Source organism: Pinus tabuliformis, chromosome Q (assembly GCF_031772625.1).
Source record: "Pinus tabuliformis cultivar Carrire ecotype Pingquan chromosome Q, CPIR1, whole genome shotgun sequence".
NCBI classification, from domain to species: domain Eukaryota; kingdom Viridiplantae; phylum Streptophyta; class Pinopsida; order Pinales; family Pinaceae; genus Pinus; species Pinus tabuliformis.
The window spans coordinates 1,209,758,706-1,209,775,173 of record NC_142296.1 but is presented as its reverse complement, the minus strand read 5'-3'; the positions used below and the strand labels follow the sequence as shown (position 1 = coordinate 1,209,775,173).

Here is a 16,468-nt window from a genome sequence, read left to right as displayed (position 1 = left end):
GACTCGTAATATCATGTTAAAAAGTTTAAATCTATTAGTGTTTCCAGTCATACACACAATTTTCCATGTGACATATTAGATTTTTGTCGAAAAACTAATTTGCTATGTTGTAATAACAGCCTTGAATGCATGCAAAAAATATAAAATGACTGGCCAATCTTAATTTCATGAATTGACTTACACTCTTCGCAGATGGCGGGATGCAGTCAAACAAAGAAAATAATTCTGTAGAGACCTTATCTCCAAGCCTGTCAAAAGGTCAAAGGGAATATAATTCATATAGTAAACAAATATAATTCAATATTTCATGTTTCTTGAATGATAAATTCAACCAGACTCGAGAAATGTTGTCAGCCTCAAGACCCCATCAATTTTTCCCCTTGGAAAAGCAACCACAACCTCTACTATACAAATTTTGAAGAAGAGAAATTCAGATACAGAAATAGTCACTAGTTAAAAATCATGAAAATTCACAGATTCCCAAGGAACCCAAACATATATAATTTTCAGAACCTAAATTTCCCTCCACTCTACCCCAGAAATAGAGCCAGAAAAATGTTAAATTTTCCTATGGCAGAAAAAAAAGTTCTTGCAGATTATGGAATAAGAAAAAAGGATAGAGGCACATTATTTGGATCTCATATACCTACTTACCTGCCTGTGCATTATTATCTGTCAAACTAGTAATAATTTTATTTCTCATATGGCCTTCGGTTACAAATATACAATTCTCTTATTCTTAGATTAAATCTAAAGACTTTACATATAAAATTGTAAATTTGGTAATGATCAATCAGAAGAAAATAAAACAGTTACCCTTTTTCTCCTACGAGTGGACTCTGAAGTGTAATCAGCAATACCTGTTTCCAGATGCAGAACTTGTTATCAGATAGTAGTATAAACCACATGTGACATTATTAAGATGGAATTGTGCAGACTTGCAAGGAGAGTGGGAGAAAGAATACAAAATAACAAGATACAAGAAATACCAAGCCACCAAACATGAAACTTGCCGAGCAAAATATGTAAAGCATATGGATATCTGTGAAAATATTAATAAATGTGCTAATCTCTAATTTTTGGGCATATGTGAGGTAAATAAAGCAGATGTTCAACCTGTGATAAAAGAGGGTCCATACAAATATTCAAATAATTCCCATATCTGTTTTATCAAATAATTCACAAACATAATTTCTCATTTTAAGAACCTGACAAAAAACTGCCAGCGAAAATGTCTAGGCAAACTTTCCACTGACATTTCAATTTCATGCTTTGAAATGGAGACCTGGTTTGACTATATCCCCACCATCCACAATGCTTAGGCTACCCAAACTAGAACAGCTCAAAACACACAGCTTCCTTTGTCTTTTGTTTACCTTGACTATTTAGTATTTCTTATAAAGTATAAACTACGCTGCCTTTATAATTGCATGTTATTATAATTTCAACTTCAAACGGGACAGCTCAATTTTGATTAAACAAAATGTCTCCTTTGAAAATACATCAGGCTCTCTTTAGCACAAGTACAGTCAACATACCCTGGTCCAGCGAGAACCTGGAACAATATTAATTTGTTTCTTTATCCCACTTAACAATCGAATAATAGAGTCACCAAGCTTTCTCAAAATCTGTAACAGGCCACAACCACAAGATATGAAAACATGGACATGATTCTAAGTGTGCCAAGAATAAAGCATTTCAATAAAGTAGAAGTTATCTACCGCTGTGTTATATAACTGTAGGATACGATGGTACACATCCCGAATTAAAAAAACATCAAGGCCAGGACCATCTAGATCTGCACATTCAATATGAGTTGCAAATATAAGATACCAAGGAATATTGTGCAAAATACTTATAAAAATATCAAAACATCCAAGAAATGGAACTATGCAAGTTTGATTTTGCTTTTGACCTTGGTCAGAAGCTTCTAAGGTTTAACCATATATTTTTGTGGCCATCTAATTTTTCACTTTGTTAACAGTCTTTATTATATTATAAGTTGCTAACTTCCATTATTATTAAAAAAACGCATACAGCAGTCAAAAACATGTAGACATACTATATTGACATTCCAGATATACCCCAGAGCAAAAATTTAGAAAGCTAAATATTATAACTATAGTCAAACTTAAGGCACCAAAGGCTCCAAAACATATGAAGACAGCAACACAGAGATATGCTAACCAAATCTAAAAGCATGTAATATAAGCTATGCAAATGCATTTACTTCTTCAGACAGAATAATAATACGGAATACCATCAGTGTATCACAGATCAGTGTACCACTCCTGCAACCATAACATATAAAAAAAAAAATTAGTGTGATATGCACCTACACAAGTCTAAGGGTAAGCAATAATTGAATGGTATCCTGAAATCCCTTCAATAGTACTCATAAGCATACCCATCGTCAAACCTTCAAGGTAGTCATAACTAATCTACCTAGCATCATTTTCAGCTTAATCGCCCAAGACCAATTGGGACTAGGGCTCACTAAATGATGATTCCACTCCCCTGTGTCACAATATATTTCCTATGAAAAGAATCAATATATCCATCTCCAAGGTAGAAACTGTTAGAAAACTAGGTTCAGTCTTCATTATTATCTTTGTATTTATATCAATTTGTATTTCATGTAAAAGAAGAAAAAGAATTTTATTTAAGCATGGGTTTCATGCTCAAGTCTAGGTCAAGCATGATCTTCATGCTCCTAGGGTTTATTGAGTCAAAAGAGTCTTTGTCATATGTAGAAGACCCATCTGGGCATTTTGTAACAAGAAAGAAAATTTATTTTTGAGTCTAGAAAGACAAAATGACCCCCAAGACCAAGTCAGCCCTGCCAATGAAAAGTCAGTCTAGGAGAGACCTATTCGACCCCTTGAGAAGGGTAAAAAAAGGAAGAGACTTTGACTCATTTGGATACCAATCACATCAAGTTCAATCTGCACAAAGATAAGAAGGAAAACAAGAGTGAAGGACATGAAGACAAGAAGAAAGGCTAAGTGAAGGAAGGAGACCAGAATTTTGGCTATTTCTGCTCACACATGCAAAAAGATTAGGGTTTTTGTGCAAGTTGCAGACCTGAAGTTGCAGGACCGAAACTTTGACTGAAGCAGATTTTGGAGAAATTGAACTTTGTTGACTTTGGTGGACTTTGACTTGTTTGGAAGAAATCTTGTTGGAGGGTTGACTGTTGACTTGGTACTTGGAGGAGGTCTTGGTCTTTGGTCTTGGAGGTCTCATTTTGATCTGATTCTATAAGAAGAGGATTGTTTGGGTTTTCCCCAATTGTGGGGTTTTGCCCTAGCTTGGAGCCTATATCTTGTGTTCTTTGTGTCTTTGTGATCTTCATGTTTTGGTAATTGCTTGATGAAGAAGTAAAACTAAATAATATAAAGCCAACAAATATCACAAGTAATTATCAAGCAAGGAGAATCAACGTTAATCTACAAATACCTTGATTTTCCAACATGGTTTCAGAGCTAAGGTGAAGAAGGCAGCTTAAAGATCACTCTTGTTGGCAAAGTTGACTCCACTACAACAAGTTCCTTCATCAAAGGCTCTTCGTTTTGACTTCCAATTTAATGCAAAATTCTATGGGTAAGGAGGCAAGTTTTACTGTGGAATGGCACCTATGATGTTGGGCACAAAACAAGATCTGAATTTTGGTGATACAAGCATTTCGAGTAAGGTCAAAATCCTGAAGCATGAAGGACTGTTATAAGATATGCAAGGTATGCAAAGTCACAACAGTTATGTTACAGTATAAATGATGCAAGCTTCAGAGTGGATACAAGTAACGTATTAATCTGAGTTACTGTGGAGAGTCGGAGACTCTCTTGTCTTAAAAGTTAATACAAAGTTTTGTGTAAGTAAAAACTATGATCCAAGTATAATAGTAATCCAAGTTGTTGACTGCAAGATGAGATAAAACTTTTTCATGATGACACAAAGGCAGGACAATATGATCCGAGTTCCCTTCTTTGTCCATGATCTGAGTTAAGATTGTGAGATATGACAGAAAGCCATATACTCTTGGACACTGATATATTTTAAAGAGTGACAATGATCTGAAGTCATCATGTTTATCTCCCATTTGACAAAAGATTTGAAGTAAGGTTGACAGTGAAATGATACAACCTATGAAGTTATTCTATGATTCAAAGAAGGTTTGGCAGTGGTATGAATTCTTTGTAAGACTCTGAAGAAGACCGAGAATTTGTAAGAAGTTGAAACTTTGTCCATGTGAAGGAGGTCGTGATCTGATCCACTTTAATACAACTTTTCTAGAATACTTTATAGCTAAGAAGGATCAAGTTCTCAAGGAGTAAGCTGGGTTTTGTATTCTGAAATCTAGTCATGCTCATGGAGGACTTATTGTGAAAATTTCTCAACCGGAATCCCTACTGCAACAACTGATGATATTACTCCTATTTGTTAAATTCCTTTAAACAAATTACTTGCAATTTCCTACAGCAAATATCGTAATACATACACTGCAGCCTTCACTTAATTAAATTATATGCGGAAACAAGAGACTGAACAAGAAAGAAAATAGAACACAATTGACACCGTTATTTTTGGACAAATGTCCCTGGAAAACCCAATGCAGGAAAACCGCTGCAGCAGTTCTAAGTTTTATTATTATGCAGGAGAAAATATGAGTACAATCCTTGGATGCTCAACTAGCAATCTAATATAGAGAGAAACTAGACAAAACGTATGGTTAAGTGCTCTCACCCTATCACTGGGAGAATCTGAGTTTGATCACGCTGAACTGGAGCCTCTGCGCAGAACTATGGCACTCCTACACAGTTCCTGCATCACCCCTACTGGGTATCACGCTGCTCCTCTGAACCCTCTACTGATTGGAAAATCCGAATCTCTGCCTCCCGGTCTCACACCCCAGCTCCCGGCTACTGAAACTCGATTTCCCGCGTTGTCACTGCGTCAACTTTGTGTGGGCCAGCGTCTGCCTCTCTTTGGATGTCGTTCTGCCCTCTCTCTGCCTCGTACTCTCCGGCCCAAGAAAACTTCCTTCTTCCGGATACTCACTACCCCTCACTGCAAGAAATCTCCTCAATCAGAATTTCCTCCAAAGAAATTCTCACTTAAAAAATTTGATCTCTTGATATCTCAGTGTGTTTTCTAAATGACCCTCAAGCTTCCTTAAATAATCTTCTCGTTGACATTCAACGGCCCAGATTTAAAACTAATCAATGGCTAAGATCATTTTAGCTTGATCCTCGTCTTCTTCTAGAAGTTACACCCACAATTAGATTAATACCCATTAATATTTTTAATTTCCTAAGTTTAGACTTAGGGTCCCTTTAAAAAATATTATTTATTTTAATAAAATCGTTTCTGGATGGAATTTCCCAAAACGCATTCTGGGTTCTTTGGAATACATGTGCCCAAGCCTCCCTACAAAATTTGAGGCCCAGAGCACATTCGATGCTACCCCAAATCAATACTTATTCTTGCAATGAAACATCCAAGTGCAACGAACCATAAGGAGGACATTTGAAAGAGGCCACAGACCATTGGAGCTCAAGCAAAGGAGGCAAGAACGTTTGTTTTGGGTTATTTCTAGGAGCCAAGTTTGGTGAGAGTGTTGGTCGTGGAAAGAAGAAGAATTTTGGGCACCCTTTGTGTGAGTTCTTTGTATGGTTCAGACCTCTAAATTAGGTCGCATTTATGTGCAATCTAAGCAAGAAGGCCGAGGGTCCTGTAGCTTCTAAATTGAAGGGACCAAGAAGCCTAAAACAGGTACAGATCAGTCATAAAGGTCAGCATATGAAGGGAGCCTAACAAGGTTAGAGAACCGCAACTAGAGCTAGGACTTTGGCAATAGAAAAGAAGGGTTAAAAAGGATAGTTGACACAGGCCACTACAAGAACCCTTCTTGGATTGTGTCAACTCTGCGTGAGCCCCTTCCTAAGTTGTGTAGGCCTTTGTGCTTCCTCTCTGATGCTACCATTTCCTCTTTGCCTGGTGCTTGTTGGGTCAGAACTCCTTTTCGATCCAACTCTCTGCTTCTACCCCTCTCACTGCAACTTGGATCACTAGTTTGATTTTCTCAGCAAACCACGCCCCAGAAAAATCAAACTGACTGATCAACTTGGTGTATTTCCAACTGACCCTCAAGCCTCCTCTTATACTTTTCCTGTTGATGAATCAATGGCCGAGATTAAGTCCCTAATCAACGACTTCTTGGATTGTGTCAACTCTGCGTGAGCCCCTTCTTGAGTTGTGTAGGCCTTTGCGCTACCTCTCTGATGCTACCATTGCCTCTTTGCCTGGTGCTCGTTGGCTCGAAACTCCTTTCCGATCCAACTCTCTGCTTCTGCCCCTCTCACTGCAACTTGGATCACTAGTTCGATTTTCTCAGCAAACCATGCTCCAGAAAAATCAAACTGACTGATCAACTTAGTGTATTTCCAACTGACCCTCAAGCCTCCTCTTATACTTTTCCTGTTGATGAATCAACGGCTGAGATTAAGTCCCTAATCAACGGCTAAGATTAAAACAGACTCGATCCTCGTCACTTAGAAGTTTCTCACCCATAATCTTATTAATACCCGTTAATATTTTTATTTTTCTAAGTTTAGACTTAGGAACCCATTAAAAATATTAATTATTTTAATAACTCCTCATCCTGGTGAAATTTCTCCAAACGATTTCTGGGTTTTGGAGATCTCATATGTTCTAGACCCTCCACAAAATTTTGGAGCTAGAGCACATCTGATGCTACCCAAAACAACACTCCCTCTTAGCGAGGAGTGTGCTCTAGCAATACTTCTCAATAGAAGTATTACACTGATCCACTGCATCGGTCCTTTGTGTTGCTGATGCTTAGCCTGCTGCCCTTCATCCACTGCATTGTTGCATCCTGTACTGTTATCCATGACTCGGCCACTGTCACTGCTATATCTGTACTGCAGCTCCCTCTCAAAATGTTGCATCATGCTACCCATAGCACTGCCACTGCTAACTATTGCACTACAACTCAGTTACTGAGAAGTAAGTAACTGAAACTTCACCCACAAACTGACATGTTGGTCAATATGGATGCCTCATGATGCTGAAGCTACCTCTGTTGCTAATCTGTGTTGACACTCTGTTGCTACAGTGTTGCTGCAATCTGCTTTGTGCCTCTCGCACTGCTATAACATCCACTGCGCTGCTTCAGACTTTGGCACCCTAGCTCTGCCATTGTTGCTCCATCACATCTCGCACCAACCAACACCTGTCATTTTGCTATTGTCATTAAGGGCTCCCATAGCCGTATGTGATCCAAGAGTTTGGGCACCTCAAGGATCCTACCCCCTCGTGTAGTTCTTCCGACTACAACTCGATGTCGCCTCACCTCTTCTCCAGAGGTGCATGAGCATTCATGGAACAATCCTCATCATCATCCTCCTTGTCAGCTTTTGCTGGAGCAGCCTTCGAGTCAGAAGCCTCTATCTTGCCCTTCTTCCAAGGGCACTAAGTGGCGAAATGTCCTAGTTCACCACACCTAAAGCATCTGACCTTGGATATATCCTTTTTCTTCCTTTTTTGCTGCCCATGTTGTCCCGATGATGCGAGAGTTGATCCTCCTCCTCCTCCTTCTTGACCCAGGCTCCTTTGTCGCTATTTCTTGCCTTGGTTAGCCTCTTGATCTCTTCTTGTCGAAGAGCTGCCCACATTTCCTCCCAACTGGGGAGAGAAGCTCTGCCCAAGATACTCTAGACAAATGTCTCCCAATCTTCGGTGACTACATTCAGGGCAGTCCTGACCATGAACTCAGGATTTGGTGTAGACCCCACGGAAGTCAGCTAGTCTCGAATCCCTTGCAACCTGAGAAGGAAGGGATCGATCTCTTCTCCCTTCTGCATCTGGTACTATCTCAGTTGATTCTCCAATAGCATCTTTTGTTGAACAAAAGTCCCCTAGTACAAGGTGGTCAGCGTCTCCCACATCTCCCTTGTTGTTTCCTTCTCAGCAATGTGTGGGACCACATGATCTTTGACCCCGTCTAGAATCATGCATTTTGCCTTCGCCTCGGCCTCCTCGTACTTCTGCAGCGGATCAATGTCAACCGGAACAGCAACTACCTTCAAGACATAGTCCTTGATGCGATTCTTGTCTACGACTACCAGGATCCTAGCCTTCTAGATGACAAATTTGGATGCTCCATCCAATTTGTCTTGATCCCTCGGTCCATTTACTACCATCTCTGCGCAAAAAAAATATAGGATTGGTTCTCTTCTCCCTCTCCTGTTGTTAATCCAGCAAGACTTGGATCTGGATTTCTTCGGCGATAGAAATCCTCTAAGGAACAAGCTCCTCTAGACTCCCTCTGAGTCTTGATTTCCTTCAAGGAAATCCTCCGGCCAAATGTCAAATCCCGCCTCTCGAATCCTCCTTTGTTGTCGCAACTCGGATCTAGATTTCTTTGGCTAGAAATCTGTCAAGGAAGTGACACCCTCTACCTCGGCTTTGTCTCCACAAACACTATTCTGCACCAACAACAACAACGTCCCACCAGCTCCACTAATCGAATCTACTCTACTCCTCAAGCCCCAGCAACTAACTGATTTGAGCCTCTCAGACTCTGCGCTAGCCCAAAGAGCTGACGCAATCACTGCGTGAGCTCCTCTCGGGTATTGCGTCACCCTCTATAGGTTCGAAATGCTGACACAGGCACTGAGTTAGCCTTTGCGTCACTTCTCAAGCTCTATGTCACTCCTTCAGCGGCTCCTCTGCCTCTGAAACAGCGTTGTCACTCAGGACAGCTACTTCTCTGCAGCGAAATTCACTGGATCTCCTGGCTAATGTCTTCAGTGTCCTATGATCTACAATCCTCTGATACCATGTGAAAATTTATGAATCTACACATCAGTAATCCTACTGCGATCATTGGTTTATCATCTCCTACTTGCTTTTCCATTCAACAAGTTATTTAATTATTTAAACGTTGATGAAAAACACTACTGCAAACTACACTAGCATACAGATCATACACTGAAATAGATATGACAGAAACACACAAGGGACACTGTTATTTTTGGACAAACGTCCCCGGAAAAACCCAATGTGAGAAAACCGGTGCAACAGATAGAGGGTTTGTATTATTAAGCAAGCAGAATCTGAGTACAACAAGTTGCCTCTCACACCGGCTAACCTTTCAGAGAAATCTCGACAGCAAGAAATACATACGAGGGTTTACCTCGTTCTCCCGGTCACAACTGATCCACTGAGTGGCTTGACTCTGGCAAGCACTGCGAAAATCCCAGCGCAATCCCTACGTGGGTCAGTGTCTTGCCTCTAGGAAACCGTGTCACTCCTTCTGCGGGATCGATTTGCTGGAGGGAGACTATTGTTCTTCCCTCCAGGCTCAAAACCTCGCTTCTCCAGCAAAATCTCGGACTTCTGACAATTATCCTGCACTGCCACTACAAGAACCCATCTTGGCCTGCGTCAACTCTGCTTGAGCCCCTTCCTGAGCTGTGTAGGCCTCTGCGTTGCCTCTCTGATGCTACTGTTGCCTCTCTGCCTTGTGCTCATTGGCTCGAAACTCCCTTCCAATCCAACTCTTTGCTTCTGCCCCTCTCAATGCAACTTAGATCACTAGTTTGATTTTCTCAGCAAACCACGCCCCAGAAAAATCAAACTGACTGATGAACTTCGTGTATTTTCAACTGACCCTCAAGCCTCCTCTTATACTTTTCCTGTTGATGAATCAACGGCCGAGATTAAGTCCCTAATCAACGGCTAAGATTAAAACAGACTTGATCCTCGTCACTTAGAAGTTTATCACCCATATTCTTATTAATACCCATTAATATTTTTATTTTCCTAAGTTTAGACTTAGGAACCCATTAAAAATATTAATTATTTTAATAACTCCTCATCTTGGTGGAATTTCTCCAAACGATTTCTAGGCCTTGGAGATCTCATGTGTTCTAGCCCCTCAACAAAATTTTGGAGCTAGAGCACATCCGATGCTACCCAAAATCAACATTGATATCTTTAAGAGTTATAACATCATTTGGCATCTCAAGAATATTTGTTATCCCGGCCAATACCATATTGACATCAATGACAACCTAGATTAACAGGTCAAGGGTCATAAGTCTTGTAATTCGTCAATTGAAGTACTATAAGAAGAGAAGAATTTTGATGGGTTTTCCTCTCAGTTGGAGAGGTTTTGGCCCTAGTTGATTGCATACATCTTGTGTCTTATTGTCTCATTGATTATATTGTTTGGTAATTGTTTGATGATAGAGAACACTAATAATAATCAAGTGAAAGAAGAAGCTAATCAAGTTAAGTAAAAATACATCACAAGCAGTTATAAAGTTAAGAGAAATCACCTACACTTGTTGCCCTTAGATTTCTCAACAAGCCTAGAAGTCAAATTGGATCTCCTCCAACACATATAAATAGACCTAATGTCGCATCACTTTAGAGCATCACAACACAAGCATCTTCTTCTCTCTCTTCTTTGGATTAGTTCATATAGGTCTGCAATTGAGAGGTCCGAGTTCACACGTACAAAGGGAAGGAAGCCTAATCTGATTTTTGTGTTGACTTTTCTGCTCGAACAGTTTGACCAACTTTGACCTAGCATTTTGACGTGTTTTAACCTGATTTGGATCTATTTTTGGAGGTCGCATTCTTTGGCACAGAGATCAAGATTTTTTGGGAAGTTTGACTCATGTTGACCGCAAACTTTGACCGCAGGGAATCTGAAGTTTGAACATGGACTTTCTCTCTCCTTTGACAGAGTTCTTGCTAACTATTTTTGGCGAGTTTGACCAATCTTTGAAGGCCAAGTTTGATGTTGCCTTGCCTGAGTTGTTTGGAGGAGCTTCACTGTTGACTTGAGGTCTGGTTAGGGCATCTTCCACTGCTATCGACTTTGACAGAATTGAAAAATTGACTTGTTGACCAAATTTGACTTTTGGACTCATCTCGGATTGGATATTGGTTTGCTTATTGGGATAGTCAAAGTTGTTGACCTTTGAGTTTTGTTGATGAATTGGAACATTATAGAGTTCAGGCTTCTGTGATCCATATCAAGTTTATGAGAGATTTTTCGGCGAAATTCACATGGATTTTCGCCGAAAAATCTCTCATATAATTGGAACATTGTATCTCTCTGTTGAACATTTGATAACAATCTAATAGAAGAAGAATTTGAAAGGGTTTTCCCCCTTGTGGCGTTTTTCCCTGGTCTTTGACCAAATCTTGTGTCTCTTGTTATTGCTCATGGTTGTCTTCTATTGTTCATTGCATTTATTGTTCTATCTACAATTGCTATCTGTTATTAGAAGATTAAATTCATAGTTACACGAGTATCGCTCCCAGGCATTGGAGAGCATGTATCCCACGCTCCCCTGCTCCTGAGAGCTTGGGCACTGGTAGGAAACGCTCCAAAATCGTTGGGAGCTTCAATGGGTACTTTGGGGCTTTTCGGGAGCTTCACTGCAACATATTTTGTCATTTCATGTACTTACTTTGAGCAGATTTTGATGTTTGGGGTACCTATTCTGAGAAGGTAATGTACCATTTGTTTATTTTCTAAGTGATACATCCCTGGTTAAGGGGTTGGACTGCATGAACTCTGTAAAGTGACAGAGACGTGAAGATGTAGCAAAGGTTTCAACAAAATATAGACAATTGCTAGACATTCATTGGTAATTTCTGTTGCAAATCTTGAATTTCAACAATTGCAAATAAGTCTACTCTCTTGAAGCCTATCTTGAAGCTTTAATGATAAGATTCAACGAATTATAATGATGGTCAGAAAGAGAAAGAGTAGTGTGTGTGTTAATTTCATTTTATAAATTTCCATACTTGAATTTCGAAGCTGAATATAATATAGCATTGCTTGAAATCACATAATAACCATCGTTGCTGGTTCGAAACGTCAATGGAAAAGAATCCTTATGCGATGGATCCGGAAGAGAATCTAAACAATAAAAGCATTTTTTCCGGTTTGGGAGTTCCACGTGTTTCTTTGCTAGGAAGGAATTTGATTGGAAAATCTTTGATGGATTAATATTTTGAATTTTTTGGCAGTGTTTCAAAGTTCAATCTTTTACATATTTCTTTGCAAGATGGAATTTGATTGGCAAGTTTTGGATGGAAATAAATAAATTATTTTATTTTTATTTTTAATATATATTAAATTTTAATATATTATATTATTTCCACTCCCAACTTGACGTTTCCTGTAAATTTGGGCAAAGCTTCTAGCCGTGCCGGATACTTGTTCCCCCGTACCCGAAGTACCGGCATACCGGAAACTCGTGCAACATAGATTAAATTAATTTGAAAGTGATTGCTAATTGAAGAAAGAATTGGGCTAAGTGATTGTACTAAGCATAGAACAGTGGAAAATTAACAAGTACAACAAATATAGAGTGCCAATACAACAAAAGTTACTAAAAACCAAAAACCCTATCATGTATTTTTGGAAACTGTATGCATAATATTACTTTAGGCTACATAAAAGTATATCTCTAAGGATTACATTATCCTTTGGACAATCTTATCCTACCACCAAACTTGGCAAATCCTTATACAATATTTAAACATGTAATACCAAATTTTATGTAAGATATGCACAGGTGAAATTCTGTGAGTATGTTCTCTTCTGCACTCTCATTTTTTTGTTATATCTACTGATAGCAGACATACATGATGTATATGTGTGTGGAAGAGCTTACCTAATCTTTATTCCTACTACAATATTATTAAAAGGGAACAAGTCATACAGTAAAATCACTAATCACAATTTTCTTAGTCATGTTTATCTGTATATAAAACAAATTCTTCATTTTACTGTAATACACAAGTTACATGGATGTTAATATGAAAACACGAATGAGAATACTTGTATGAAGCAAATTATATGCTTTCTAAAAAAAAGATACATACCGCTACTTGATTTATTATTCCAGTCTTCAGGCTTCTGCCAATATAAAGGTTGAAGCTTAAATGATAAGGTGAGGAATCTAACAGAAGAAAAAATGTCTTCCATTGCATGCCCAAAAATTGCCAAGTTTCTTGGTGACTCCACCCCTTCCTATTAGCACAAGTTAACAAAAAACATTGGTAAGTACCACCTCCATGTAAACTACTCTACTCGGTGAATAGATCAACATGTAAACCAAATTTCACCTCTCCCAATTTGAAGCCAGAAAACTAAATCAAACTATATCAATATCAAAATATTGATCATGTATATGAAAGAACATCCACAAGGAGAACAAAAAGGATGAAGCTAACTAAGAAATTAAGAATAAATATATTTCTCATGCAATGCATGAGAAATACTAGCACTTAGAAGATTCAAACAAAACATTAAGTAATGTATAGGACAATTAAATGTATCAAGAAGCTAACCCACAAGTGCAACTTCTACCTTCATCAAGAACCACAATGCGTTGCATGCCCCTGCACTTGAACAGTATTGATTTCAATGTGTATGCAATGTGTATTGTGCAACATAAGGGTTACTATAATTGAATGGGAATGAAGACTAAAAGATAGAAGCAGCAAATCATTGTGTGATAGGAATGAGATTGTGATACAATATCGTGTTCCATTGCTAAGCCATCAAGAAACCTCCTACAAAGAGGCAAATAGGAAATAGAAATCACAAACCAACATCTAGACCTCATGCAAGCTATTTAACTCTTAAGTAACAGCTCCCTCTCAAGTTTTATCAGTAGTATTTGTGATTTTGTAGTTCGTAATAATATATTACATGTGATGGTAGATGCATCAGCATTCAGATGTCATGAAGTATCATGGCATACTAGATTTCCAAGCCACGAATATATTACTTCATAACAAAAACATTGATATAGTGTTGCAGATAAACTGATAGTTTGGGAAACAATCAAATTTGCTGGATTGGTTTATTATTCTTACTACAGTATTAAATTAAAAATTGTTATATCTTTGGTTAATTGGACAACCAAGATTTCTATCGCTGCTGTTGAATCACTATGTAACATGAGAAGAAATATCTGCTGTTTGTACCCATGAACTTTTTATTTGCTGGGAACCCTAGCTAGAAATAAAACCCTAAATTTCCCTAGGATATCACAAAAATATACTGGGATATAGTTTGTGAACAGATTATTATCATTGCATCTAATGTGATCACTACAATTTCACATTAAAGTGTATGCTTTGCAAGATGTGTGATTTGCAATTTTGGACTTGTCTTACCGATATGCAGGAACCCTGGATAAGGTCACAAGGCAGATTTTGTATCAGTATATGACCTGAAAATTTAGCAGCATTCCTCGAATAAACACAGACATTGTGGATGGTATTGTCCTGTATTACTTATGAATACAAATTCTTTATAATTTCAAAAAGAAGAAAAAAAAACAATAGTTACATAGCTAAACGTATGATCTTTCACAAGTATTATCTTGTGCATGCTGTAAAAAATGTAGCTCACCTCCAGCATTTTAATTAGAAAAGGCAGTTTTATGGGCCTGAGACCTTTTCCATGCAGGTCTACAATATATGAACAATCTGGCAGCTTCAGAGGTTCCGCATTTTCAATGTGTTCCACCATGTTCATATTTAGAGGCTCTGCAACAGGATCTGCTTGATTGACAGCATCATCATTTGAGGGGATTCTATTATCAGACTTTCTATTCAACACATGCTTTTGGTCATCTTTTTGAATAAACTCTCCGCTTATCGCTTCTGAATATCTATATGCAGCACAAACATACATCCAACAGGCATGATCATTCATCCTTTATTACTCGCATGCATACACCCACAGTTTTTAAATGCTTGGATCATATCCTTGCCAACTCCTGGAAAAACAAAACAAACATAAATAATGGCATTCAACATATATAGATTGGGTGCCAAACCTCTGGTCCATGGGTGTCAAACACTCTACTTCAGATGGCTTAAATACTGCTATTGTATGCTCCCCAGATGCGACAACATACAGGATCTTCAAACCCTTTCTCTGCAGAGAAGGTAATATTATTGGTAGAAGCTGCACTTCACTGCCACAGAACAGTATCACAATAACTGAGGGTTTCCATTTTCATTTTAACAATAAAAAAGTCCAAGTCAAACATAATCATAGGTCTCATCATCATGCATATTGCAGAGTTGAACAAAGAACATGCTAATGGGCATCCTAGTCAGTAAGTGAGATTTACCTTTCAATTTTACCAAGCTGGTTTTGTTCTCCATCTCCCCAACCATAGACAATTCCTCCCTCTGTTATTGCAATAGAGTGTCTAGCACCCGCAGAAACTTGAATGACCTGTGCACCCTCAAGAGCATATACTTGTTTTGGAATGAGTTCATCATCAGTAGTACCAAGTCCAGTTTGACCCCAGCGACCTTGCCCCCACTGTTACAGAATACATATTACTTGAAAAGACTAAGAAGGGATGCAAAATTAGAAAAAAATACTATTATGACTACAATTAAATCCACGCCAGACATGTTTAGTTTAAGGGAGCAGGATTTGTCATTTGAACTCAATAAAGAAAATACAAATCATATATGCCCATTAAATAAATAATTTCAAACACTGACAATTCCTGGCACTAGCCACTTAATCACACAGATATACTTCACCAAATGAGAAATTCCATGCTTGCAATGAGGCTTCTGACAAATACTTACAGAAAAAAGTCTTCCTTCACTATTGACAGCCATTGTATGATTACCCCCACAGATAACTTGCACTATCATCTGATCTGCAACCGCTTTCACTTGTACAGGTTTGAATTCGTTTTGCACAGAACCATGGCCTAGTTGTCCATATTTACCTCTCCCCCAAGTGAACACCTATGAACATAGTGCTATTCTAATCAAATTGCCAGAGGAAATAACAGGCTCTTTCTAGAAAGACACAAGCCACAGATCCTCATCTCCAAAGACAGCTTGCAAGATAAAGAGTCTTGCTGAGCAATTTTAAATCAAAATATAATCTATTCTAGCAAAAGAAATGCTTTCATGTCAAAGGAACTCATCATAGACTTTCAAAGTAGATTAAGCACGTTGTCCTGCAATGTTAGTGTTTCAGGTATTTTATCTGCAGGCATATTTACTATTGGAGTTCATAGCTGCTAGTGTTTGAAGAGACCTGCTTTGACATGTATCAACTTTGCAGGATGGTGAAACAGAAATGGCTAAGCACAGTTACTACAACACCAAACCCTCCCTTCTCATTCTCACAGATGAAAGAGTTTTAAAATTACCAACCTGTCCATCTACTGACAGTGCAGCACTGTGATTCTCCCCACATGCAATCTGACAAAAAATACAAACCAAACATGATAACATGGACAGAAAAGTTAGAAATTCATCAAATAGCTGTGAGTCAAATCACAAGTAACATTCTAGAGGTTTAAAGAACAATCGACATTGGAACACAAACAGAAAATTGGAAAGCTTCAAAACGTTGTAT

General features: G+C 38.4%; 1 protein-coding gene across 3 annotated transcripts in view; it reads right to left on the bottom strand.

The window, feature by feature from the left end:
• LOC149224132 (uncharacterized) overlaps nt 1-16,468 on the bottom strand; it is a 370,062-nt gene that overhangs the window by 283,804 nt on the left and 69,790 nt on the right. For all 3 annotated transcript variants that reach the window (XR_016249501.1, XR_016249502.1, XM_089386010.1), the window contains exons 6-15: nt 16,264-16,311; nt 15,682-15,846; nt 15,207-15,403; nt 14,907-15,047; nt 14,477-14,738; nt 12,937-13,084; nt 1,722-1,798; nt 1,539-1,628; nt 817-860; nt 182-248 (exon numbers count right to left, since the gene is read on the bottom strand). Coding sequence is in view for 1 of the 3 variants with exons in the window: in XM_089386010.1 (XP_089242136.1) it covers nt 182-248; nt 817-860; nt 1,539-1,628; nt 1,722-1,798; nt 12,937-13,084; nt 14,477-14,738; nt 14,907-15,047; nt 15,207-15,403; nt 15,682-15,846; nt 16,264-16,311 (1,239 nt within the window). In the remaining 2 variants the exon portion in view is untranslated. The remainder of the gene's footprint in view (nt 1-181; nt 249-816; nt 861-1,538; nt 1,629-1,721; nt 1,799-12,936; nt 13,085-14,476; nt 14,739-14,906; nt 15,048-15,206; nt 15,404-15,681; nt 15,847-16,263; nt 16,312-16,468) is intronic.